This window comes from Osmerus mordax, chromosome 2 (genome assembly GCF_038355195.1).
Source record: "Osmerus mordax isolate fOsmMor3 chromosome 2, fOsmMor3.pri, whole genome shotgun sequence".
Lineage (NCBI taxonomy): Eukaryota > Metazoa > Chordata > Actinopteri > Osmeriformes > Osmeridae > Osmerus > Osmerus mordax.
Window position 1 is genome coordinate 413247 of NC_090051.1, and position 26735 is coordinate 439981.

Consider the following 26735-nt stretch of genomic DNA (forward strand, 5'->3'; position numbering starts at 1 on the left):
CTGAAGTGATTGGCTGTTCCTCCTGGGGAATGACCTCAAGTGCCATCCAAACTCAAACAGAGTGCAGGATAAACGTATCTCTGTATCTCTGATTAGGTTAATGAATCAATCCCTGGTCTCCCTATCACGTCCTGGTCGAGCTATTTTTATTAAATGGGTTACACAACAACATCAAATTATCTTTCAGCAGCCTCTGACAGGAGATGGTACTCAAATCAAAACATCTAAAAATCTCCAGTGTGACATGTCCTTGCTTTGTATTGGTCAGTGAGGAAAAGTGTTCAGCACAATCGTTTTCTTAAAGGAAAGCAAAAGGCTTGAAATAAATAAATAAAAAGATTCCACTAAAAATAACTATAGTAAACAACTTAAACAACATTTATAGGGAAAAGGTAATGGATGCAAAAGGCTTTTGAGCAGTACTTTATTCAAGAAGAAAATACAAAACATCCAAAAAGTGATCCTCCCAGAGGGCTTTGTGTTCTGACGGCAACCGGCATCATTGAGCCCTCTCTTCTAGTAAAATCTGGAGACTTCTCCTAGAATCTGGAGATAATATGTATATCTTCTCATTTAGTGCACAATGTTCCACTGCCACTCAATGTGTGCAGAGACGAGAGCTGAACCTCTCGCCCTTTTTCCTTTATCCACAGGCCTATAAATAGGAACATTACTAATGAATCGTGTGAAAGGGTCTGTGGGCTGAGGCAATTAAAGGGATTGTTCTGAGGCAATTAAAGGGATTGTTCTGAGGCAATTAAAGGGATTGTTCCGATGGGCTTTTCCATGGGGGCCCTTGTCACAGACCTTACAGGTCATGCCATGAATAAGGAAACTGTCTGCACCACATGCCATGACTTTTGTCTAATTGATAAGCTTTGTTTCAGATTTTCTGATGTGCAGTTAAAGTAAATCTTAGGAATGATTGGCTGGACCTGATGTTTCAGGATCACAATGACTCTTATTGAGAGTCTTGTTGCTCTTGTTGGTTAGTCGTAACTGACTTAAAACTATTGTACTTGCTGTGTAATTATTATTATTATTTTTTCACAAGTACACCCTTGCACTTTTGAGGTTCATGTTGTTAAATTGTTTAATTGTAACTTTTTCAACTACATGCTCTTATGGTTGTTCCCTTTGGGACTTATTTAGTTTTCACAATGTATGCTTCATGTTTTGGCTACCCGCAATGTTTGAGGCTATCTCGTTGTTATGATCAGTGACCTATGCACTTTTATAAAACTCTCTTTTGGAAGTAGTTTTGGATAAAAGCGTCTGCTAAATGCATAAATGTAAATCTATTAAAAGAGCTTGGAAGTTGACACAATGTCCCTAATGAAGCTTTTATAAACAGATTTCTGCATAGGGACATAGGGACTGTCACATAGGCTTCAGTTCAGACAGGAATACTTACTTGAGAATACAGCAATTAAAAGGTATCCAGTTCAGTGTCCAGACTGATCGTTGTCCAGATGAAACCAACAGCGTCATTGCAACAGCGTCATGGCAACAGCGTCATGGCAACAGCGTCATGGCAACAGCGTCATGGCTGCTCAGTCATCTCTGTGAGGTGCCCTGTTAATGAGGCCCAGTACATATGAGATGACCTGTGTCACCCCAAACTCATTATAAAACCACAGAGGACTGCAGGAGCTTATGTGTTGCCTTTACCTGGCGCTCATGAAAGCCTGGTAGCTGATACTGAAATATTTCCTTCTCCCCCCCACCTCCCCCCCCCCACCTTCCCTCCCCCCCACTTTCCCTTCCCGCATCCCCCCTGTGAGAGAACTGAGGTACTGTATGGCTTCAGAATCCTGCACGGGGAGAACATTAAAAGTGCTCTGACATAAAGGCTTGTCACAGTGTGAGTCGTTATGCAACCATTCACACGGAAACGTCTCCGTTCAGCCAGCGACCTCTGCGCTGTTTTTAGAAGGTGTTCATTTCTGCAATAAGCTCGCTCGCTGGAATGGAGCTGAGACATCCTCCAGCAGGCAAAAGCTGGAGACTAGATGCCTTACGTGATGAGACCAGTTGGGTCCGATTCTAAGCGTAGAGTTTTAACTGACTTTTCATCTTTCCTCCCCCCTCATCCCCCCTCCTTCCTCATCCCTCCTCCTCCCTCCTCATTCCTCTTCCCCATTCATCTCTCCTCCCCTGGACTCCAGCACAAAGAGGCTAACCCCTAAATTTGTCACATCAGTCGGATCAAAAGATCTAGAATGAGACATTTACAGAACATCTCTGCAGGGTGTTACTCAGAATAGTTTAACAGATTGCTTGACATGAGGGGGGTGGGGAGAGATGGGTAGCTTGCCCTCTTGCCTTGTCATAACAAGGCAACGAGGGCAAGCTAGTGTAGGTGGCTGTCGGGGGTTCAGCTCTGCTCAGGTTAACACTGGATCCTAGGCCGAACACTGGAACATGTCCACCACTTACACAAGTGCTATTATGGTCATCAATCAATTCAAAACCATTTAATATTTAACAGTACACTGTATTTTTTGTGTTTATTGATTGTGGAGCACTTCACCTCACACTGACAACATGTTTCAACCAGGAGACCTTTACTCCTCTGAGACTGCTGCCAGAGGATGTCTGGCGGAGGAGAAGCAAAAAATATTTGCAGTTGGACACACATTGGAGTGTGTGTGTGCATGTGCATTAGGGCAGTTAAAGTGAGTGGGTGGGCATTCCTTTCAGCTGGCATTATGTGTGAATCAGTGTTCACAGCTCTTCTGTGCAGCCTATTCCCTGGAATCTGACGCTGTGTTTAGGTTAGTTTTTAGTTGGTGATCAAGTGTACAGGCTAGCATGGCGGCTATCATTGGACATGTCGAAGCATTCGACGAAGCGAGGGAACAATGGTCGACATACAGTACCGGTCAAAACTTTTGACCGGTACTGTACCGGTACTGTATGTCGAACGATTTAAGCATTTATGTGGAGGCGAATGACATCAAGGATGAAAAAACAGTAGCAGTGTTTCTCAGTGTCATGGGGGCACCGACATACGGACTGTTATGCAGCCTCCTGAGCCATATTAGACTGCGCTACACAAGTATTGTACTTAAGACACACGGGTGAAATCATTTCTCCAGAGGATGTCATCAAGGTGTGCGTGAAGTTTAACAAACAAAGAGCTCGACTACCACTGTATGTAGTAAAAGGTGATGCAGAACCACTTTTTGGGTGAGAATGGCTCAGAAGAATTCGACTTAACTGGCATGAAATCAAAATAGTGACAACAGTATACCAGACAAATGAAGAGACCTTGGACTGTATCCTAAACAAATATACAAAAGTTTTCAGTGATGACTTAGGAACATTCAACGGATATGAAGCGACATTAAATCTGAAACCAGGACATCAGCCAAAATTCTTCCAAGCACGTGTTGTGCCATTTGCAATCAGACCTAAGGTGGAAGAAGAGTTAGACCGCCTGGTGAAGCAAGGGATTGTTTCTCTTGTTCGGTTCAGTGAATGGGCAACCCCCATCGTGCCAGTATTCAAGAAGGGCGGCAACATGAGAATTTGCGGGGACTTCAAGATAACCGTAAACCCAGCACTTTGTGCGGAACATTATCCGTTACTATGGATTGAGGACTTATTTGCTTCACTGACTGGAGGGCAGCGATTCAGCAAGTTAGATCTCTCACGCGCTTTCGTACAAGTGCCAGTAGATGTGAAATCCCGCAAATACCTCACAATAACTACTCATAAGGGAATGTTTTCATATAATAGACTACCATTTGGAATAACATCGGCACCATCCATATTCCAAAGAGTGATGGAGCAAGTACTTCAGGGGCTACCATACGTGCATTGCTTCCTGGACGATATCCAGGTCACAGGAAAAGATGATGCTCATCACCTGGCAAACCTTGAGGCGGTACTGAGTTGGCTGGAGAAGGCTGGCCTTTGCGTGAAACCAGAGAAAAGTGAGTTTTTGAAGAGTTCTCTGGAGTATGTGGGACATGTGATTGACGCAGCTGGGCTCCACAAGTCCCCAGACAAGCGACGTGCTATCACTGAGGCTCCAGCTCCAGTTAATGTTAGCCAACTTCGATCTTTTCTGGGACTGGTAAATTTCTATGCAAGATTTGTTCCGAACCTGGCTACAATCCTTCATCCATTAAATGCAATGCTGCATAAGGACGTTAAATGGAACTGGTCTCCGGAGTGCGAGAACTCTTTCCAGGAGGCCAAAGCTCAACTGTTGACTCTGACTGTGCTCCCTCATTATGATCAAAGACTCCCAGTTCGTTTGGCTTGTGATGCTTCACCCTACTGCGTAGAAGCTGTACTCTCCCATGTGATGCCTGATGGTCAGGAGAGACCGGTGGAGCAAGGCGGAGCAGAACTATGCAAAGTTAGAACGTGAAGCACTAGGTATCATTTTTGGGGTCAGAAGGTTTCATACTTAGCTTTACGGACGCCACTTTACCTTGTTTATGGATCACCATCCACTTACTACTAGGGGTGGAACGGTACACTGAAGTCACGGTTCGGTTCATACCGCGATTCAGACATCACGGTTCGGTACGAGTTCGGTAAAATGGAGGGAAAAGCAAAACAAACCAGGTTCCTCTACGAGTGAATACGGCGCATTGAAGATGACATTTAAATTCCGATTGCGTCAGTATTTTTTTTGGCCCTATTTGTATGTGTATCTAATGGCTGATTAAGCACTGTAGGGAGAAGTTGATTATTTATTTTTTGCCTCGTTCCAGTGATTGGCACACCTGGGTGATGGCGTCGGATATTTTTAGTCATTTAGCAAATCAAATCAAATTTATTTGTATAGCCATTTTTACATGCAAGCATGTCACAGAGGGCTTCACATACGCCCATAGAACTGCCCCTCAACCAACCTAAACCCTCAAGGAAGACAAGGAAAAACTCGCAGAAAAACTCTCAACAGGAGAAAAAATTGAAGAAACCTTGGGAGGAGCAATTCAGAGAGGGATCCCCTCCTCCAGAGACGGTTGGTGAGAGAGAGGAGCAGAACACAGGCTAAACATAGTCATACAGTGTCGATGGGTTTTGAAACACCAAAATCCATTGTTCAACTTTATAGATGTAGGACTGGACCGGGAGACTCGCGACCAGGTCCAGCGTTGGCCGACCGACGACCAGGCAGGTGCTGACAACTCAAACCCCCCACACCACAAGGGATGTGTGTGGGGGGGGACAGAGAGAGGAGATCAGGTCAATTTATGATGAAAGCAAAAGAGCAGTGATCATACTAGATAGATAATGTGTGGCTATAGCTAGTGTGTTGTGTAACGTTACACTAGGACTGAAACGTGGCAAGCAAATAATGAATCTAAATTGGATAGCCGAACAGCTAACGTAGTCTCTGCCAGGATACAGCATACCTTTCACCACAATTTATATTTTTCGTACTTGCCAATGTATCAAGTTAATTAGTTATCCAAATAATCGGTTTAATAAGGAGCTGACTAGCCACCTAGCTAACCCTATTTAACTTGTGTTTCTAATTGTGGAGGACGGCAAATTTTAGGTAACCAGTACACATATGTATAGCTACCTGCTGCCAATTATCATTAGCCTTACCTACAAATGCTTCAAGTTTGAAGTTGAATCTTTTGACGCAGAGAGCAGCTTCACCCTAGGCAAACATAGCTTGCATTGAATTGTTGTTTTTGCCTTTTTCTTCTTTGAACACAAATTGATCGTTGAAACGCCAGGAGAAAAATGCAGTGTTGGTGCGACATGTTTGCGATTGCGTTGTTGTTAGGCCGCCATGATCAAAGTTTTAACCAGCTAGTAGTGTCTGTTAAGCAGATGTGAAACGCCACGTAGAAAATTCCCAATTTTGCAATTAAAAGGATACAATTTTCAAAAGAAAATCGACTACTTCCAAATGTAAAAGTATCGCAAAGTAATCCTTAATATTTTTCAAAAGTATCTGTAATCCGATTTTCTTTTTTGCCAGTAAAGTAACGGATTACAGTTACAATTATTTTGTAATCAGATTACAGTAATCCGATTACTTGTAATCCGTTACTCTCCAACCCTGTGTTTAGTGTGGAGCGTCAGCATGTGACTTAACAACAGGAGCCCTTCCTCTGCCAGGATCAGGATACATGGCCCCACTGCTGCTAAAGAAGAGGGAGAAGAAAGGAAATGGAGCAGGGGTGGAGCAGATGAAGTGGAGCAGATGTGGAGGGGGTGGAGCAGATGTGGTGGAGCAGATGTGGTGGAGGGGGTGGATCAGATGTGGTGGAGCAGATGTGGTGGAAGGGGTGGGGCAGATGTGGTGGAGCAGATGTGGTGGAGGCGGTGCTGGTTGTCTCGTTCTCCAGGTGGCCCAGAGTAATGAAGATCAGAGTCAATCAATGGCACCTGGGTTGACTTCCTGGACCACAGCTGTGCTCTGGTTGGCCCGGCCGTGTTCTGTCTCCCAACAGGCTGGCTGCAAGCACAACACTATCATTACTAACTTTCTCTGTGAGGAAACCTACTGCACTCATGGCCGGGGGTCAGATGGCTGAGCGGTTAGGGATATTCATATTTACTATCGCATAATGTAAAGTATCCGTGTTTTCTTGGCATACTAGTTAGTTCTATCAAATGTACCCTAATCTCCTACCACCCCCCCCCCCCCCTTTCTCCAAACTGTATGCCTTTGTAGTATTGCCTAAGCTGCCACTAGGCAATAGTGAGCGCATGATTGCATACAAGTGCGCAGGAGCCGTACGGTGGAAATCGAGGGAAAGAACGAGCGAGGGAGCGTCCGTCTGATCTTAATACCTTATCATGAGAACGTCCCCGATTTTTCCGTAAAAAAACTAAAAACAGTACCAGACAAGACACCATCGAAGCATCGGTGATTCAAAACTATGACTGGATCGTACACTCTAAACCGAATCCATATTGTATTGCCATTAAACTGAATGCAGAGCCTATGTGTGCACAGAAGAACACGGCGCGGGACTTGGGAACCGGATCGTGTCCAAATCCAACGCGGATGTGCGCGCGGACCCGTTTCTCTTGTATGTAAGCGCCGTAATAACTAACGATAATTAGAATACGCAAACATATTTTGAAGCTTGATGGTTTGTTGAAACAGTTTGAACTTGTATCCTAATGTTTAAACCAAGAGAAGAACACAGCTGAAGTAATTGCATTGCTGGGACCTGGAGGGGTAATGAGTAATCAGCGACGCACCAAAGAATAAAACGCGTTCAAAACCTAGAATGCGACTGCTGTCTTTGGACAGCTCATCCAGTGCGTCCTCATAGGATACTACTTTTTTCGGAGGTGTCGTGACATAGGTTATATTGTTTGTCATATTTCATGGCGTTGGATTGTTTGCAGCAGCATGTGGAGAGACGGGACGGTGCGTGATTAGTTCGAAACAGACAACGCACTTTTCTTGCCTTATTTCCTATTCCGACGTATTGCGCACAGCATAAGCAGCAAGTACAACGAGGTCCGGTGCCGAAAAAGACTCGCATTGAATCCTTCCGACTACTTCTTTCGCTGCTGTCATCGTAGTATGTCTGCACTTCGAAAGAAATTTGGGGACGATTATCAGGTAGTGACCACCTCATCAAGTGGGTCTGGATTCAACCAGCCAGCACCAGAGAAGAAGAAGAAAAGACAACGTTTTGTGGACAAGAACGGGCGATGTAACGTCCAGCATGGTAACCTGGGTGGAGAAACCAGTAGATATCTCTCAGACTTATTCACCACGCTCGTAGATTTGAAATGGCGATGGAATTTATTTATTTTCATCCTAACCTACACAGTGGCATGGCTCTTCATGGCTTTCATGTGGTGGGTCATTGCATACATCAGAGGAGACCTGAACCGCGTTGGACATGATGATAAATATACACCATGCGTGGCCAATGTCTACAACTTTCCCTCGGCGTTTTTATTCTTCATTGAAACCGAAGCTACAATAGGATATGGTTATAGGTATATCACGGACAAATGTCCTGAGGGAATCATTCTATTTCTTTTCCAGTCAATCCTGGGATCCATCGTGGACGCCTTTTTGATTGGTTGTATGTTCATTAAAATGTCCCAGCCCAAAAAACGGGCAGAGACTTTGATGTTTAGTGAGCATGCAGCCATTTCTATGCGAGATGGAAAACTAACACTCATGTTCAGGGTCGGCAACCTGCGTAATAGCCACATGGTCTCGGCACAGATCCGCTGCAAATTGCTGAAAGTAAGTGTCACTACCTTTGCCCCCATGCAGAGGCATTATTTGCGTATTACGCATAGATCAGACAGTATAATAACGATTTACTGTTTGCTTTTTTCTAAAGGCACAATTAAACGTTTGTGCACAATTATACATTAGCTCACAATTTAGCTGGGTAGGGGACAGGAAATTGAGTTTAGGCCCATTCAATTATATTCTATAATCACACTGAGTTAGGTTTTTCGCATTTAGATGATATCACAATTAAAAGGATGAACTAAAACAATTAAATGCTTTTTGACAGTTCTGTTACCCAGTCTTTTTTATAATCCTCAGCTAAATAACGATCCCAGCTTCAAAGTTCCAAAATGCCGGTCAAGCATCTATGCTTTATCAAACTGTTTAATTGATAACCTGGGTATGATGTTTAGGTCAATGAACTTAAGCAGGATATTGCTTTATTATAGGCTATAGCTTATGAACTGGCCTCTCCATTCAATGTCCTTACTCTGTCTACTTGTTGGTGATTGATCTATTTGATTGCTTACAAAATTTGAATGCCAGTCAGAATGTCTCGCTGGGTTGCTGTTAAAACGTTCTCCCTCCCCCCCAACTTTCTGCACGCTTCTACAGTCTCGTCAGACGCCCGAAGGCGAGTTTCTTCCGCTGGATCAGTTGGAATTGGACGTGGGCTTCAGCACCGGGGCAGATCAGCTCTTTCTCGTCTCCCCACTCACGATCTGCCATGTGATTGACACCAAAAGCCCATTCTACGAACTCTCCCAAAGGTCCATGCAAACGGAACAGTTTGAGATTGTGGTGATATTGGAAGGAATAGTGGAAACTACTGGTGAGTAAATATAAACATGTTCCTTTTGTATTCAATCTATTTTAATTTTAAACGGAAGGCCTGATTCCTTCATGAGTTTTAATTGCCAACATTTGTTCAACGGTGAAGCTCAAGGAGCATAGGAAACTGCAAATCATTTTTGAGCCCTCAGTAGTTATTTTAAGATGTTTACAGTTAGTGGTCAACACCAAATGGCCTTTTCATTGACCTTTGGATGTTAGTGGATGACAAATTGATTGCATTCTATTGATGTTTGATTCCTGTAAACATGTACATTTGTGCTACAGAGGGCTACTGGAGGTTTATAAATCATATATCATTGATTTGATCTAACTGTACGTGGAACGTGTTATAAATATGAATGTGTCCTCTTCAGTGAAGAGGGTTTAGAAAACCCTTAAACAAACTGTTGTTTGCTGATACACTGTTTTGGACCAGCCAGTAGTACATTTACATTTAGTCATTTAGCAGACGCTCTTATCCAGTAGTACCTACATTTAGCCTGCAGTAATACTGTAGTAATACTTTAGTAATACTGTAGTAATACTGTACAGTCCAAAATAAGTTGCTTTTCTCGGGGAAGTGAACATTTCAAACAAACTGCTACTGTACTTTGAGAACATGTGTAAAATTGGGAAAGCTAATTCTCCATTGTATGTGATCTACAACCAATAATTTGCTAACAGATTAATAACAGTTCAAAGTGCTGAGGGAAGTGTTTACCATAGTAATGGCATAGCCCTACCAACGCTACGGAACACACTGCTGAACATACCAGAAAAAATTGTTACTTCTTGTTGATACTGAAAGTTATTGTTTGTGATACTCACAAAGAAGGAATATATAGTTGTATAAAACGTATGTACCGTAAATACCCATTTTAAACCAGTTTTCAAGGCCAAAGCCATACAACATTTGTAAACTACATAACAAAGCATTTTCATGCAACACTACACTACACTAACCCATCATCCAGCATATGACATACCAGTGCATGCCTAAAATACTTAATGATAATGATCAACTAATATTCTTAATATTGGTGTTACTGCCTCACACAATCACAGGTTCTACCTTGCAAAGTGAAGCGACGTCTCAAATAAATTCTGCTGTGAAAGGAACTAGTGTGAATGTAAAAAAACAAACAAGAGAGATGAAAGGTCAGGGGCTACTGTAGTCTGGTTAAGTACCGCAGCACCCCTCGTCACCTGGAGCCCTGGCACCTGGGTCTCACACCTGACCCCAGCCTCCACACACCAATTAAAACAGATATGAATATATTATGCATGAGTGTTTACTAATTGATGCTGTCTTAAATAGTGTGCATAAATGTCAATGGGTTATGATGTGTGTGGTTGGCTGGTTCTGTTCCTCCAGGGTTGTGGTGTGAGAGGCGTGAAGGAGCGTGCTTCTGCACTCAGTTCAGTTGTGCTCAGAGGGTGACGGGCAGGGATAACTGACAGAGGGTTTCACTGGTGGTAAAGCTGTTTCAGTACAGTCTTATCATTTGGAACAAAAGGAACTAAATGGGACTAAAGAAATTGAGAGACTGAATACATCATCATTGTGATAGGATTAGGAAATTCAAAAAAGGCTTTGAGTCTGAACATAATGTAAGGTAGTGTAATAAGCATAATGTAATTGTAAGGATAAGAAGCAGACATGAGATTGCTTAGATCAGTCTGACAGCCGTCCCCAACCTTGCTGCGGGAGTGACACGCGTGTGTTCTCTGAGGTAACAGGATGAGCTACCAGGGTTAAACAACACTGTAAGTATATATCCTCCGACACGTTCGTTCCTGGTCCCCGTGTAACTCTGTTTCCATGGCAACAGCTCCTTGAGTGTTCAGGATTGCGGCACTGCACCTAAACTTAGATTCTGCTTCTTCTTTAAGTCATAGGGAAAAACAAACAATCTGTAGAGCACACACCAGCAGACATACAGTACTGGTGTCCAGGGCTTCAGATGAAAGACTGAAGGGCTGGTCCCTGGATCTGGTCCCTGGATCGAGCCCACAGTCAGAGTAGCGTCTGTTGAAACAAGATGGAGGCGAGTAGAGAGACCGTGGAGGCGTTCTGGGAACAGGTGATCAACAGTCAAGAACAGAAGGATGCTAACATATTCATGCTAAGGCTTCACTGCTGACTACTGTAAGACTGTAAGATTCTTCACATTAAATAAGAGATTTGTATGTAGTGTCTGTACTGCAGCCCATAGAAAGCCATAGACAATATGAAGTGACTCAAACTGCAACACACATTGGAGATTGTATTATTGTGTACAGCAATGATGGATCATTCTAAATCACTTTGTTGTTGGAAGACAACGCTGTCTTGTTGTCTTGCTGTCTTGTTGTCTTGCTGACATTTATTACATTTATTCAGGCCAGTCCCACAAACATCCTCCAGAATAATCTAAGATTCAGCCAGTCGTTCAGTGTTGGATATGACTGGATGGTATTATTGATCTGAATAAACAGGTTCATGGTGGGTGTTTTGTGTGTTTTGTCTCAGTGGACATTTGATGACAATATTTGGATGGTCGTCTACAAATCATCTATCAAATGATGACATTTTGTAACAGGAAATGTAAGACATTCTGTATAAAATCACAGAATCACAGAGGCCTTCTGAAAGTCATTGTTGCTGACGCTAAATTGCACAGATTGCAGTTGCTTTATTAACACTGTGGTTTGAATAACTTACCAATTATGTTCTGTCACTTAACATTTACATTAATGCAACTTAACACGTCATGTGCTGCTTTAGACCTACATGCCGACCCTTCCTTGGAGATTTGAGAAAAAGCTGAAAGTCGATGCTCTGTTAGAAGATAAACAGACTGGAGGATTTTAATTTCATGGTGAACTGACTTTGAATGGATGACATAGTGGCGTACAAACTTAGTCAGTAAAATGACAGTTGACTCCACAAAAGTTGTGCTTTTCAGGATGCCTATTCCAGTAACAGCAGATTTCCAAGGGTGCAAAAAAATACAAAAAACAGAAATTCTGTCATGCATTTTATTTCAGTTAGGAGTTCAGTTGCCAATCATGCTGTGAAAGCAGCAATACATCAGCATGAAAAATGGCATTCTGGGGAAGGTGGTGTGCCTCTCATGCAAATGTAGATGATCATCATGCCCTCTGTGCATGCTGGGACATCTGCAGGATGCTATGGAGGCTTTGGCAAATCTTTAACCGAGGCGCTTCAGCAGAAATTCAGTGTGTGTGTACTTTATTTGAGTTTTGTGAAGAGCACTTTGTGGGTGCTGTGTGAGTGTTCAGTGTCTGTGTGCCCCCTGGATGCATGATAACATGGGAAGCTGATATGTTTTTGGTTTCTGCACTCCATCATGTGGTTTTGATCCTTCTGGAACCATCCACATCTCAACATGTTTAAATTGAGCGGGATTCGAACCCACAACAGGTCACACACAGCACACTACAGATGTGACCCTGTAACTGTCATAAACACACTAAGATGTTGTTATGAAATACTTTGTGATGTTATTATATATTAAATGATGGGACAAGCTTTATTTCATGTCTAATGGAAAAAACAAAATGGAACAAACATCAAGCTTGCTCAAGGATGCATAAGGAGAGTCAGAGTCAGGAGTCAGAGTCAAGAGTCATGAGTCATGAGTCAAGATTCAAGTTTCAGGAGTCAGAGTCAGTAGTCAGGAGTCAGGACCAGGAGTCAGAGTCAGGAGTAAGAGTCAGAGTCAGGAGTCAGGAGTAAGAGTCAGGAGTCAAAGTCAGAGCCAGGAGTCAGGAGTCAGAGCCAGGAGTCAGTAGTCAGGAGTCAGAGCCAGGAGTCAGAGTTAGCAGTCAGGAGTCAGTAGTCAGAGCCAAGAGTCAGGAGTCAGAGCCAGGATTCAGGAGTCAGAGCCAGGAGTGGGAGCCAGGAGTCAGTAGTCAGGAGTCAGAGCCAGAAGTCAGAGTTAGTAGTCAGAGTCAGAGCCAGGAGTCAGGATTCAGAGTCAGGAGTCAGGAGTCAGAGCCAGGAGTCAGAGCCAGGAGTCAGAGCCAGAGCCAGGAGTCAGGAGTCAGAGCCAAGAGTCAGTAGTCAGGAGTCAGAGTCAGTATTCAGGAGTCAGAGTCAGCTGCTTTGTAGGTACTTAGCTGTGCATTGATTTGGTGGATTGTTTTCCTAGCTTTCTCCCATCCCCCCCTCCCCTCCTCCTCTTCTCTCTCTGTCTTAGCTGCCTCGAGCTTCCTTCATGATTCACTTGTGTTGGAGAAAAAATAGAATCCCCTTGTTATTGTGTTTCAGCCCACATGCACGTCTCTGCCCCTACTAAGATGTGCATGTGGGCGTCTGGAGACAATTGAATCCTTGACTTGATTAAAAGTTGTTTATTTATGTGCATACAGATACAGTATTGTAAGTGTGGCGAGTCATGATAACCAACAGATATTATTGGATCATCTTTCTCAGTCTGCATGGTTTACATTGTGTTCTGTACCAAGGCACAGGGCATCGGATTTCACCTGCACACAAACTACACCTGCTAACATAGAAATCACAGTATAATACAAGTTTATTCAATTTGCGTACCCAAGGTCATATCACTGTAATACATTAGACACCTCTAATGCAGTTCTGTAGATCAACAACAGCCAATAGCACAGTACACATTGTGTTTTTATTTATTTAATTTAAATTACTATATGATTCTATTATGATTATCTGTAATTGGACTGTAGTGTAGGTAACCCAGGTCAGGACCAGAGAGGGGCAGCAGGCCAGCCCCCAGCCCCCGGCCCCTAGCCTCCAGCCCCCGGTCCCCAGTCTCCAGCCCCCGGCCTCCAGCCCCCGGCCTCCAGCCCCCGGCCTCCAGCCCCCGGCCCCCAGCCCTCAGCCTCCAGCCTGTGGAAGCAGCTCAGAGCCCCCAGCCTCCAGCCCCAGCCTCCAGCCTGTGGAAGCAGCTCAGAGCCCCCAGCCTCCAGCCCCAGCCTGTGGAAGCAGCTCAGAGCCTCCAGCCCCAGCCTCCAGCCTGTGGAAGCAGCTCAGAGCCTCCAGCCCCAGCCTCCAGCCTGTGGAAGCAGCTCAGAGCCCTGGGTAAACAGGACGAAGGGTTAGGAAGGGAGCCACAGTCAACACTGAGAGCAGAGACCAGCCCCTGGAGGAGGTGACCATAATTCATTCTGAATGATTACACTCAGAATGTGTCCTCTCCCCTGTTACGCCCCTCCTTCCCTCCTTCCCTCCTTCCCTCCCTCCCTCCCTCGTCACCTGTCCCCCTCTCCTCCCCCGTCTGCTCTGCAGTTCAGAGGGTTCATGTGAGTGTAGCAGGAATGTCAGGCTTCGGAGCAGGTGAGAGCAGGAGTCACCAATTAAATTTAATGTGCCCAGGGTCAAAGCATTGGAGAGAAGCAGGCACTGTCCCATCCACACACACACGCGCACACACACGTACACACACAGCTGAGGTGTTCTGATAAGCTGAATATTTAACAGCCCCTTTGTTAGCGTTATTTATTTATTTGTTTGTTTCATTAGTTGTGTTTTTTCCCTTTTCTCCAAAACAACCCGCCTTGCTCTTTTAATTGAGTTGTTAAAACGCTTGATAGAAAAACATGTTATTATGATGAGTGATCGATGCCAGTCGATACCGTTACTTGATGGACCATGTTGTCTAATCTAATGATTACAACATGTGATCTGACTGCTGTAGAGGTGTCAGGTCATGTATGTGGGAAAAAGACACACAAACCTGACTGTTTTTAAACAAGACTGAAAGACTCCATGTCCAGTGTCCCATGACGTATTGAAGTCCACTTAGTGGATATTAGAGGATATTACAATTTTATGAAAAAGCTTCTCTGAAGATACTCATCATGAACACTGTGGAAGACCTGTGCAGTAATCGCAACAAGGATGAACTCAACGTAACAGGCAGAGCTCGGAACTGGTCGTGACACAGACGATTCCTTATCTCCTGCAGATCCACTGTGCGGCCCTCCCAGGGGAAACAGATCCACTGTGCGGCCCTCCCAGGGGAAACAGATCCACTGTGCGGCCCTCCCAGGGGAAACAGATCCACTGTGCGGCCCTCCCAGGGGAAACAGATCCACTGTGCGGCCCTCCCAGGGGAAACAGATCCACTGTGTGGCCCTCCCAGGGGAAACAGATCTACTGTGCGGCCCTCCCAGGGGAAACAGATCCACTGTGCGGCCCTCCCAGGGGAAACAGATCCACTGTGCGGCCCTCCCAGGGGAAACAGATCCACTGTGCGGCCCTCCCAGGGGAAACAGATCCACTGTGCGGCCCTCCCAGGGGAAACAGATCCACTGTGCGGCCCTCCCAGGGGAAACAGATCCACTGTGCGGCCCTCCCAGGGGAAACAGATCCACTGTGTGGCCCTCCCAGGGGAAACAGATCTACTGTGCGGCCCTCCCAGGGGAAACAGATCCACTGTGCGGCCCTCCCAGGGGAAACAGATCCACTGTGTGGCCCTCCCAGGGGAAACAGATCTACTGTGCGGCCCTCCCAGGGTAAACAGCGTAACTGTGTCTTTAGGGATTTTTCAGGTCTCTGCTGGGCGCTAATAAATCAGTGATGGACTACATGAGGACACCTTAGCTGAACCCGTGAGGTGATGACAGCGCTCCACCAAGGCCCTCCATGAGGACATGAGAGTCGTCAATCCGCTTAAAGGTGGAAATAATGACTCTTAAGACGTGTTATCATTCACATCCAACCAGTTCCTGGTTTAACTACCACAGGGTTTCGTTCACATACGATATTGACTAGCAACAGTACAAAGCACCATCAGTGTGGAAGAGACGTTGTGATTGCTTAAAGATAGCTTCACCATCACGGCCCTTTTCCTCCTAAAGTGGTGCCCTGCTTTTAAGGTTCTACTATTGATTGATACTGTCTGACTTTTCCCTGAAGTCCAAAACTAATCGATGAAAGGGTCTAACCGCGCAGACATGTGAACATTTTGTCCTTAGCTGTAGCTCGTAGCACGATCCTTTGGGAAGTGAATTTCTATTTGCGTCTCCAAGACATGCTGTGGCTTGTTGCATGTCTCTCCGTGTTCACTGTTAAAACCTTCACAGTGTGAAACAAGCAGGACTTTCTGATGTTCAAGCGGCCACAGCACTGCTGTCCTTCACTACCACCAGGTTTCTGTCTTTGGGAAGATGGATGGATTCTTGTTTGGTTAACCAGGTTCTTTTCATGAGCAGTGCTGTGCTCACGCATGGCTCCTCCTGGCTGCTGTGTTGTCCGGGCTGGGCTGATGGCCAGGCTGCTGTGTTGAGCCTTCTGTTCTACCACCTGGTCTGTCACCAAACCCTGTTATACAGGCTTGGCAGCCTCCCCCCTCCCCTCCCATCCCCTCTTCTCTCCTCCTCTCCTCCTCTCCCCTCTCTCCTCTCCTCCTCTCCTCCTCCCCTCTGCTCCTCTCCCCCCCTCTCCTCTCCTCCTTCCCTCCCATCACATCCCCTGTCCTGTCCTCTCCTCCTTCCTTCCCTCCTTCCTTCCTCCCCTCCCTTCTCCCTCCTCCCTTCCCTCCCTTCTTCCTGTCTTTGTCTACCCATCTCCACATGCATGTAACTGCCTCAGCATCCGCATCAGCGCAGTGCCCCTCCCCCATGCTGGGCTCCTTCCCAGCTCTCTCTCTCCGCAGCCTGGGGGGCTCACATGGCCACACTGTCTCTTGTGTAATGCGTGGAATAAACATTTAAGGTCCGGAGGCGTGGGATGCATCCTTTACTAAGTGATTGAATACCGAAACAGTATTATACAGGGCACTTTCTCCCCCATCAACAATAGGTGAACCAGTAAGAACAGAACAGGTCGTTAAAAAGCTTCTGGAATTTTCTAGGCTTTTTACCAATTGATGTTGGTCACCATAGTAACAGATTATCTGTCTGGGAGATAGGAATTGTGCCCATAAGAGATGTATCAGCATCAAAATGTTTTTTTTCCCCCTAACTTCATCTACTAATAGACACAATTTGTGCTGTCCCTTCCTGTGTTGTTATTAATAACAGGTGATTGTTCGGTAGTTAAGGAGCCAGAGTGCTCACCACAGTATTATTCTGTCTGAAGGGGGGCACGGCTCTCAAATGTATTTCCTGCCCTCACAATTTTCCACTCTGTCTCCATCTAGCTCAGCGCGGCTCCTGAATATTTAATTCTACTGAGCCCAAAGTAAGGACTGTAGTCATGCAAGGACGATTTCTTCTGCTTTGCAGACACAAGTACACCATTTAGTATGGCCTCCTGGAACATGTGCAGTGGTGGTAAATGTGATTTAGCACAGCCGTGGTCGTGTCAGGGGGATACACAGTAAATCGGGGGCGTTGTTGAGTTGTGACATTCTCTGTATTCACTGCTCACCTTCATATCCTTGTTCCTGCTTGCCTGTTTCTCACACACTCTGGATGTGCCTCTGGAGGCCTGCTAGGCTGCCAGGGTTAGGGTTACAGACAGCACTGCTGAGTGGAACAGCGTGGACCAGCTCTGTGTGGGTGTGTGAGAAATTGACATATTTGTGAGTGTGTGTAAAAACTGAGAATGTGTATGTGTTTGTTTGAAATACAGAAATCGACATGTTTGTGTGTGTGTGTGAAATAGGAAAATGGAGAGAGAGAGACTGAAAGAGAGAGAGAAATAAAGAGAAGAAGAGAGAGAAAGAGAATTTGTCTGCGTGTGTCTAAAATCTGCAGATAAGCGTCTGGGTGAGGAGAGATCAGGGAGGAGCTGACGCCCACCTCTCTCACAGTCGTTCAAATAACACAAGTTCAAGTGACGAATCAAGCTAATCTAAATCACATACTGTTTGCACTAAAGCAACTCTCAGATTCTCAGACTCCGTTTGCATCCACCCGTTCCCAGACAGATTTGGTTTTCTGTTTAGTAAAACTGCACCTAAAAAGGGGAGGTGGGTGGGTGTGTGGGGATGGGTGGGTGGGAGTGGCCCTGGAGAACCGGTGTTGAGGAGAGGACTGTGAGTAACTTAGCCATGCAGCAAACTGATATGATCCCTGCCTCTCTCTGTCTTACCATCCTGGATATGCTTCTGTTCGCCACTCCACTGCAGCAAGGCTCACTAAGCCAGCACCAAGGCTGCTGTGGGCTCACTCTCCACTCCACCAAGGCTGCTGTGGGCTCACTCTCCACTCCACCAAGGCTGCTGTGGGCTCACTCTCCACTCCACCAAGGCTGCTGTGGGCTCACTCTCCACTCCACCAAGGCTGCTGTGGGCTCACTCTCCACTCCACCAAGGCTGCTGTGGGCTCACTCTCCACTCCACCAAGGCTGCTGTGGGCTCACTCTCCACTCCACCAAGGCTGCTGTGGGCTCACTCTCCACTCCACCAAGGCTGCTGTGGGCTCACTAAGCCAGCATAAAGAAACACAGACAGCCTTCTCTAGTTTACTGTTTCTTCCCTGCCATAAAATAATCAGTTTTTATCTGAGCTGTCAGTGTCAGAGACTGCAGCTGCTGCCTCTCCTTCGCTGTGTTTCCGTGGATCACAATAGGCTGTCCGGGTGTTATCTAGCAGGACACCATGTTCCCGGACTCAGGGGGGAGCAGGCTGTGCGACGCAGAGCTGGAGATATCGTCACCAAACCAGCGATACCACTCTGAGAGAGCAGGACTGGTTACTCTGAGAAGCTGTGGTGTGTTCACTGCAGACAGTCGACTGAACATGTGCACACCCTGCTACTACTCATGTTTGTGTTGTTGACAACCAGCTTTGTGTGTATGTGTGTGTATGTGTGTGTGTGTGGGGGGGGGAGTTGGCAGATTAACCTGCAAACTAAACCGTCCAGAACAAGCTGCTGAGTAGGCAAATCACTCCCCGTGTGATGGAATGTCTGCCGCTCAGTGCTGAAAGGGTTAGGGTTCTGGTGACACACCTGAGGAGTCTCACCTGAGGAGTCACACCTGAGGAGTCACACCTGAGGAGTCACACCTGAGGAGTCTCACCTGAGGAGTCACTCCTGAAGGGTCTCACCTGAGGAGTCTCACCTAAGGGGTCTCACCTGAGGAGTCTCACCTGAGGAGTGACACCTGAGGAGTCTCACCTGAGGAGTCTCACCTGAGGAGTCACACCTGAGGAGTCTCACCTGAGGAGTCTCACCTGAGGAGTCTCACCTGAGGAGTCACACCTGAGGAGTCACACCTGAGGAGTCTCACCTGAGGAGTCTCACCTGAGGAGTCACACCTGAGGAGTCTCACCTGAGGAGTCTCACCTGAAGAGTTTTGTTTCAGAAAATGACGACGTGGTGATCGTTTTTTTTTGTGCCAAAGTCTAATTCTCTAATCCAACTCTAATCCAGCGTGGGATGAGGTCTTAAAATCAACTCTCAAGTTCAATATGCCTTTTTATTACCAACTGAGTTGACATTTGAATGTTAGTGGCTGCAGCTCTGTGTGAATGCCTGCTATTTCTAGGATGTGGTTAGGTGCAGCTTTAGTGTGATGTTCCCAAGTCTCAGAGAGAGGCTTGAAACAAGCTGACAACACCGCCATGAGTTAAAGGTGTTGCATCTGTCTCTGGGACATTGGGGAGGGGTGTGTTTGATTTAAATGACTTGCATGGCTGTGCAGCACTTGGACTCCGACATTTGGGCCGTTGTTGAGGCTGTGGAGAAACAGATATGAGAATTGTTATGAGACTGGGGGAACATGGACCTTTGGTTTATTAAATATGACATTGGTAATATGAGCTCTGGCCAACACAGATGATAAGTCGACACAATATGGCCCCTCCCCACCAAAACACACTCACTGCTGGAGAATAGCCCCTCCCCACCAAAACACACTCACTGCTGGAGAATAGCCCCTCCCCACCAAAACACACTCACTGCTGGAGAATAGCCCCTCCCCACCAAAACACACTCGCTGGAGAGGTCAGGGGCGCATAGACAATCACACCATTTCACCTGCAGTGAAATGCTTGATTGATGGTCCTCCTTGTGCTGGGAGATCAAGACTACTCCATGTTGCTGGGTTTGTGGTCGATTGAGGCGATCACAATGAGAGAAAATTAATTAGTTTCGAGTTGTCAACTCTGCTTTCAAATGACTGTCCAAACAGGCTTCATGAGGTATGTTTACATGTTCGCACTGGTAGATTTGGTTTCCATAGAAACACATTCATCTCAGCCAGGTAGGACTTCTTGTGGTTACAGAATGTTTTACTGACACGAATACGCCCCACACCATCTTCTATGTTCGTTTGTTTTCTGTCTGACTCAAGCACACTTTAAAATGCCCTTGCTTGTTTTTGTTGTATATGTTCAAATGATGATTATTAACCTCCAAAGTGATCGGCAGCAGACTGGTTTATTTATAGGTTATCTCTAATAACACTGCTGTCACACACACAACACTGTCCCAGATTCACTGAACTTTTAATTTCAGTGAATGTTTAATATCCTCTCCTCATCATTTGCGTCTGAGAGCTGGATATGAGGTACCCTGGGTCTGCCTGACTGTTTAAGCATCCTACTCTTGACTCAGAAAGTTGAGCCTGTGCTATGTCTGGATGATAGGCCTGTGCAATGTCTGGATGATAGGCCTGTGCTATGTCTGGATGGTAGGCCTGTGCTGTGTCTGGATGATAGGACTGTGCTGCGTCTGGATGGTAGGCCTTTGCTATGTCTGGATGATAGGCCTGTGCTATGTCTGGATGATAGGCCTTTGCTATGTCTGGATGATAGGTCTGTGCAATGTCTGGATGATAGGCCTGTGCTATGTCTGGATGGTAGGCCTGTGCTGTGTCTGGATGATAGGACTGTGCTGTGTCTGGATGGTAGGCCTGTGCTATGTCTGGATGATAGGCCTGTGCTATGTCTGAATGATAGGCAAGCTGGTGGGAGTGCTACAAGAATAGCAGATGTCTCGAGTCCAACAACAGTTCGGAAGTGAACATCAGTGCGCCAGTGGAGAAACAAGGTTGACTGGGCTTCGGCAGAGAGCGGTGCGATGGGTTCATGAAACTAAACACTCCAAGATTCAATAACACTTAGCCTCAATTGGCAGCTCAGACTGGACTCAGTGTTATGGATGTGTAGGCCCCTACTTCAGGTAGTGGAGCATATTTCCACTGGCTGAAAGCACTCGGAACTGTGACGCAACTTGGAAGAAGTAACATCCAGAAACCCCCTCCTCTCCATGTTCAGTCTGTCGCACATCTGGGACTCTGTTTAAAAGCTGATAGCAGACATTGGCTTCCTGACCTCAGAGTGCAGAAACACAGATGCGCCCTGTCTCTCCAGTACCCATGATGCTCTCCTCTCCAAGGTCTGTAGAGGGCCCTGTCTCTCCAGTACCCATGATGCTCTCCTCTCCAAGGTCTGTAGAGGGCCGCTCTGATGTCATTGGCGCATTATGAAGCCCATCACTTGAACGTGTTCTATGAATATCCTGCAACCGCTCACTAACTGATGAACCCCAGCAATACTCAACACAAGTTTCTTCCCCTTATCTGTAACTGTACACTAAGCTAGAACGAAAGGGAAGTTATTGTTTTCTGAGTTGCGAGTTGAATTAATATTCTTGTTGAAATCTGAATGATAGTCTTCAGGAAGTGTACAGTTTTGTTAGTAAGTTTTAGACATTTTAAACTGTAAGAAGCTTGAATAGAGTCAGTGGAAGTGTTCAGATAACTCTGATTGCAGCTATAAAATAGTGTTTTTGAGGGGGGAGGGGGAGGCCCTAAAACTGATAATTAATCAGTAATGTTTTATAAAACAAATTAATGTTGTCGCTCATTAATTCAATCTTCATAATGTGACTAATTGTACTAATTTGTCTATGGGAATGTGAGTGAGAGTGCTTTCAGCACGCTTTCAATTCAGAGTTTACAGTTACTGTAAAAGGATGCCTTCAAAATTATTTTCTATCATAAAAGATACATGTGACATTCAATCATGTTCACATTGAGTTTATTATATGGAACAGTATTCACTAAGGGCCCATCATTGATACATATGTAAATACTGTTTTCCTAAAATTACAACAAATTCAACAATATTCAGGACTGTCAACGTATCAAATATACCACTGAGCATTCATGGTGATAAGAAATGTTACAAAGTTTGCTTTTGCAAGCTCACCTTCAGGTTCGTCAGTCAGGACCATGACTCCTCAGTTTGAAGGTTTGAACGTAGAGGAGCAGGCTCAGGATGGCTGAAGGTTTGAATGTAGAGGAGCAGGCTCAGGATGGCTGAAGGTTTGAACGTAGAGGAGCAGGCTCAGGATGGCTGAAGGTTTGAACGTAGAGGAGCAGGCTCAGGATGGCTGAAGGTTTGAATGTAGAGGAGCAGGCTCAGGATGGCTGAAGGTTTGAACGTAGAGGAGCAGGCTCAGGATGGCTGAAGGTTTGAACGTAGAGGAGCAGGCTCAGGATGGCTGAAGGTTTGAGCGTAGAGGAGCAGGCTCAGGATGGCTGAAGGTTTGAGCGTAGAGGAGCAGGCTCAGGATGGCTGAAGGTTTGAGCGTAGAGGAGCAGGCTCAGGATGGCTGAAGGTTTGAGCGTAGAGGAGCAGGCTCAGGATGGCTGAAGGTTTGAACGTAGAGGAGCAGGCTCAGGATGGCTGAAGGTTTGAACGTAGAGGAGCAGGCTCAGGATGGCTGAAGGTTTGAGCGTAGAGGAGCAGGATCAGGATGGCTGAAGGTTTGAACGTAGAGGAGCAGGCTCAGGATGGCTGAAGGTTTGAGCGTAGAGGAGCAGGCTCAGGATGGCTGAAGGTTTGAACGTAGAGGAGCAGGCTCAGGATAGCTGAAGGTTTGAACGTAGAGGAGCAGGCTCAGGATGGCTGAAGGTTTGAGCGTAGAGGAGCAGGCTCAGGATGGCTGAAGGTTTGAGCGTAGAGGAGCAGGCTCAGGATGGCTGAAGGTTTGAGCGTAGAGGAGCAGGCTCAGGATGGTGTTGAAGTCTGAGATGCAGGGTTCACACAGCCAGCAGTTCCCCTCACCAGTAATTTAATTATCCTAATCCTAATCCATGTCTTATGTTCCGTCTTTTGTAGTTTGTTGCCAAGGTCAAGACGCTTACTGCATGGCAAATAACTCAGGCAAAGACTACACGACTCGTTAAGATGTATTTGATCAGGCCACTGAATTTGTTTATTCAACAGAATGATCAGTGCTGTGTAAATTACAGAGGGATGTACTGTAGCCCATTTAGAATACATACTTGCTGAATGCAATACAGCGTCCACTGTGCTGCATTTGGAAGACTTAATCATCACATACAGTATTTCTGGTGTCCTTGTGCTTTGTCCATGTGCTAACCCTGACCCTGTGCTTGAGGGGAGTAGGGATGTGGCCCTTCCAGGGCACAGCAGGGTTAGTGCATACAGGGGGATACATTTACCCTACGCCCTTGATTTTGTACAATATTTCTTTCTTTTTCTATTATTCCAACTAAATCATAACCAGTTTTGAGTATGCATAAAAGGGGCTGCTGTATAATCATTAGGATGTGCTCCTCTCCTCTGCTAGAGGAGGAAGGGCTGCACCTATGCTAAATGCATTAATAAGTACGTTGTAGTTATAAACAATACTTACAAATATGTAGCTCCATGTTGAGTCAGTGACTTTTTCAGTTTCTTCTGTATTGGAAAATATACTTCATATTTATTTATAAAATGTCTTGCATGGTAATAAGTGCTAATTGTAAGTCTGTTAGTAGTGATATTGTTTGCTTTGTAATGTGAAAATTAAAAGTATCTTTGAGGAATACTTCATTGTTGAGACAGAGGGCAGAGTGTCAGGAGAGCTCTTAAATGTTTGTTTAATGCTGTAGCAGTGGAATATTTCATCTCCAAAACATTTGCTTCGGGTGCCTTGCGCGGTGGCAAGACAAAGCTAGATCATTCCAACACGTAGAATTCTAGTTATTATCAAAAGTAATAACACATAGACAATCCACTCAGATTCTCTTTTCTTTGTTTGTTTTCTCTGTGTGTGTGTGTTTGTCAGGGATGACTTGCCAAGCAAGGACGTCATATACTGAGGACGAGGTTCTGTGGGGGCACCGCTTCTTCCCGGTGATCTCCCTGGAAGAGGGCTTCTTCAAGGTGGACTACTCCCAGTTCCATGCCACCTTTGAGGTTCCCACGCCTCCCTACAGCGTGAAGGAGCAGGACGAGGCCCTGCTGCTCTGCTCCCCGCTCATGGCCCCCTCCCTCTGCAACAGCGGGGGGAAGACCAGCTCCCTGGACGGCCTAGAGACCCTGGAGGACTCAGAGAGCACCGCCAAGCTGCCCACCAAGCTGCAGAAGATGGGCCGTGAGGACATGCCCCGCAAGCTGCTGCGGATGAGCTCCACCACCTCAGAGATGACCTACAGCCTGGGAGACCTGCCAATGAAGCTGCAGAGGATCAGCTCCGTGCCCGGGGTCTCTGACGACAGGCAGACAGGCAAGGCCTGCAAGATCAACACGGAGCCCATCAGCACATCGGTGGCGGACTTGCCCCCCAAGCTGCAGAGGATGGCGGGAGGCGGCAGGATGGACGGACACCTGCCCCCTAAACTGAGGAAGATGAATTCTGAGCGCTTCACGTAAAAAAAAGAAAGAAACAGATATGAGTTTTTAACTCCACCAACTATTTATCCTACAACCCCAGAGGACCCTCACTCCCCTCCTTGTAACGTTTCTATTTATTAAAGGACAGCAATTCTTATATTAAAGAAAATGTAGTTATATAATACATACAGCACACAGCATAGCTATATGTGATCTAGAGTAATGGGATACAGCACATGTGTTTCTGGATGTAAGAAAACATGATAAGAGGCACTGGATTATTTCAGGATTATGTGAGATGATTAGCACAATCTGGCATGTTGGAAACACAAAGTGCATGTAGAGCCGAATCTCTCTCATTTCCGGCATGACATTTATTGATAAATAATTTTACAGCGACGATTTGAATAGTGAATATTACTGACAATGATGCCGAACAGACACACAAAGCCATAGGGTTTCTGGAGTTGGACACACATTTCGTGGTTCTAAATTGTGGTGGGGAAGGGTGCATACACTACATTTCGATTTGAGTTGTTTGCTTTTGTTGTTTAATGTAATATTCTGTGCCAATGTTATGTTGATTGCATGCTACTCTATTTGACTTAGCTAGACAAAGGTAATAGACACAGATGTTTAGCCTTAACTATATTACCTTGTTTCCATTCACACTAGAGATCACGGCTGTATTTTGGGGTATTTCATGTATAGGATATTTTACCATGTACAATTTTATCAATTTATTAGTTAAGCAAACATTTTACAGGAGATGCAATCTATAATTGAATGTGCATGGTCCACATCACATGACATATTGGAACTGGGCACACTATTTAAACTCTTAATTTTAACCAGGTGAACACTTCAGTTGAATGGTCAATGCGAAGGCCTTCTAAGCACAAAATTACCACAAAGTACACGCCGCACATTATCAACAGTAAGCATTATGAGTGTGTTGTCATGAATGTATTTATCAACGTCATACAATTAAGCTTTACATCTGAAGAGCCACTGAAACTACATGCTCAGGTGTGTCACCTCAGCTGATGCAGTGTAGGGTTGAAGTTAGAAGAGACTTGTTTACTCAACATTTCATTTAAACATGTGCACCAACATTTCACCTTAAGTATTACCATACATATACAGTACATATAGATTTAGAGGTGGACCTAGAACACATAGGGAAGACTTTCCACCTTTGTCTTAAGAGATCATATGTTCCTCTAACAAAAGCAATAATGTTATAATGACTATAATCTTTATATAGCCACAGGGCCAACACTAGTAGCCCCACCCTCATCATACTGACTCCATGCCATCCAATTTGGTTTTATCGACAACATTGTATGATACTCAATCTCTTCAGGAATAAAAGTCTAAGAGAAATGTTCAAAGCTCTCGCTAATTTGATTTAATGTGATCTAAGCATAACACAGAGCTCACCCGGGCTCCCATCATGAATTGGAGAACACAATACTGATCATGCGTTTTGCGTTTTGTTGAGATGTGTACGATTGATTAACATTTGCTTTGACTTCTGAAGCTAAACCCTTCAGTCAGGGAGTACTGCAGTCAGGGAGTACTGCAGTCAGGGAGTACTGCAGTCAGAGAGTACTGCAGTCAGAGAGTACTGCAGTCAGGGAGTACTGCAGTCAGGGAGTACTGCAGTCAGAGTACTGCATTAAGCTTGTGTTTTTTGTCAAGGTTGCTCTTCTGTTTCTAGCGATAACCTTTTGTTTCCAAATCTCTTGTAATCTGAGAAGAGTTTGGAGGGAGGACGGGTTACTAAGCATTTGTAAATATCTCCTAAATCACTACCCATCTTTCCACAGCCAGTTCTCTTGATAGCCAAGGAGATCTTTACCTCTACCCTACACCATTTTCCCTTTCTCATCTTGTCCTAACAAAGAATGCCCTGAGGAGATCCCATATCCATGAGGGATGTTAATAAAGCATCTGCACGGATACAGCATTACATTAATTGAGTTGGGTGCTCTGCAAGGATTCAGGAGGGCTTTGTTAGACGGGTCGGTTAGGAGGGCCAGTGCCCCTCAGGTGTGCTCGATGCATTGGAAGTGGCAATAGAGCTGCGTTCACAATAATGGAATGCTACAGAACAAAGTTTAGCAACCGTTATACACACATTTCTTGTTTCCAATCATTAATATTGCCTGACAAGTGTTTGTTAA

The 26735-nt window shown here is 45.4% G+C and overlaps 1 protein-coding gene across 1 annotated transcript; it reads left to right on the forward strand.

Annotated features, from left to right (window-relative positions):
• Positions 1–7282: 7282 nt before the first annotated feature.
• Positions 7283–25923, forward strand: kcnj3a (potassium inwardly rectifying channel subfamily J member 3a). Its single transcript, XM_067258030.1, has 3 exons — positions 7283–8209; positions 8819–9035; positions 23999–25923. The coding sequence occupies exons 1-3, from the start codon at positions 7529–7531 to the stop codon at positions 24583–24585; spliced, it is 1485 nt and encodes a 494-aa protein (XP_067114131.1). The 5' UTR covers positions 7283–7528; the 3' UTR covers positions 24586–25923.
• Positions 25924–26735: the final 812 nt, after the last annotated feature.

Coding starts and splice junctions, on each gene's coding strand:
- kcnj3a (XM_067258030.1), top strand. CDS start 7,529: ATGTCTGCACTTCGAAAGAAATTTGGGGACGATTATCAGGTAGTGACC. Junction 8,210..8,818: donor TCCGCTGCAAATTGCTGAAA/GTAAGTGTCACT, acceptor ACGCTTCTACAG/TCTCGTCAGACGCCCGAAGG. Junction 9,036..23,998: donor AGGAATAGTGGAAACTACTG/GTGAGTAAATAT, acceptor TGTGTTTGTCAG/GGATGACTTGCCAAGCAAGG.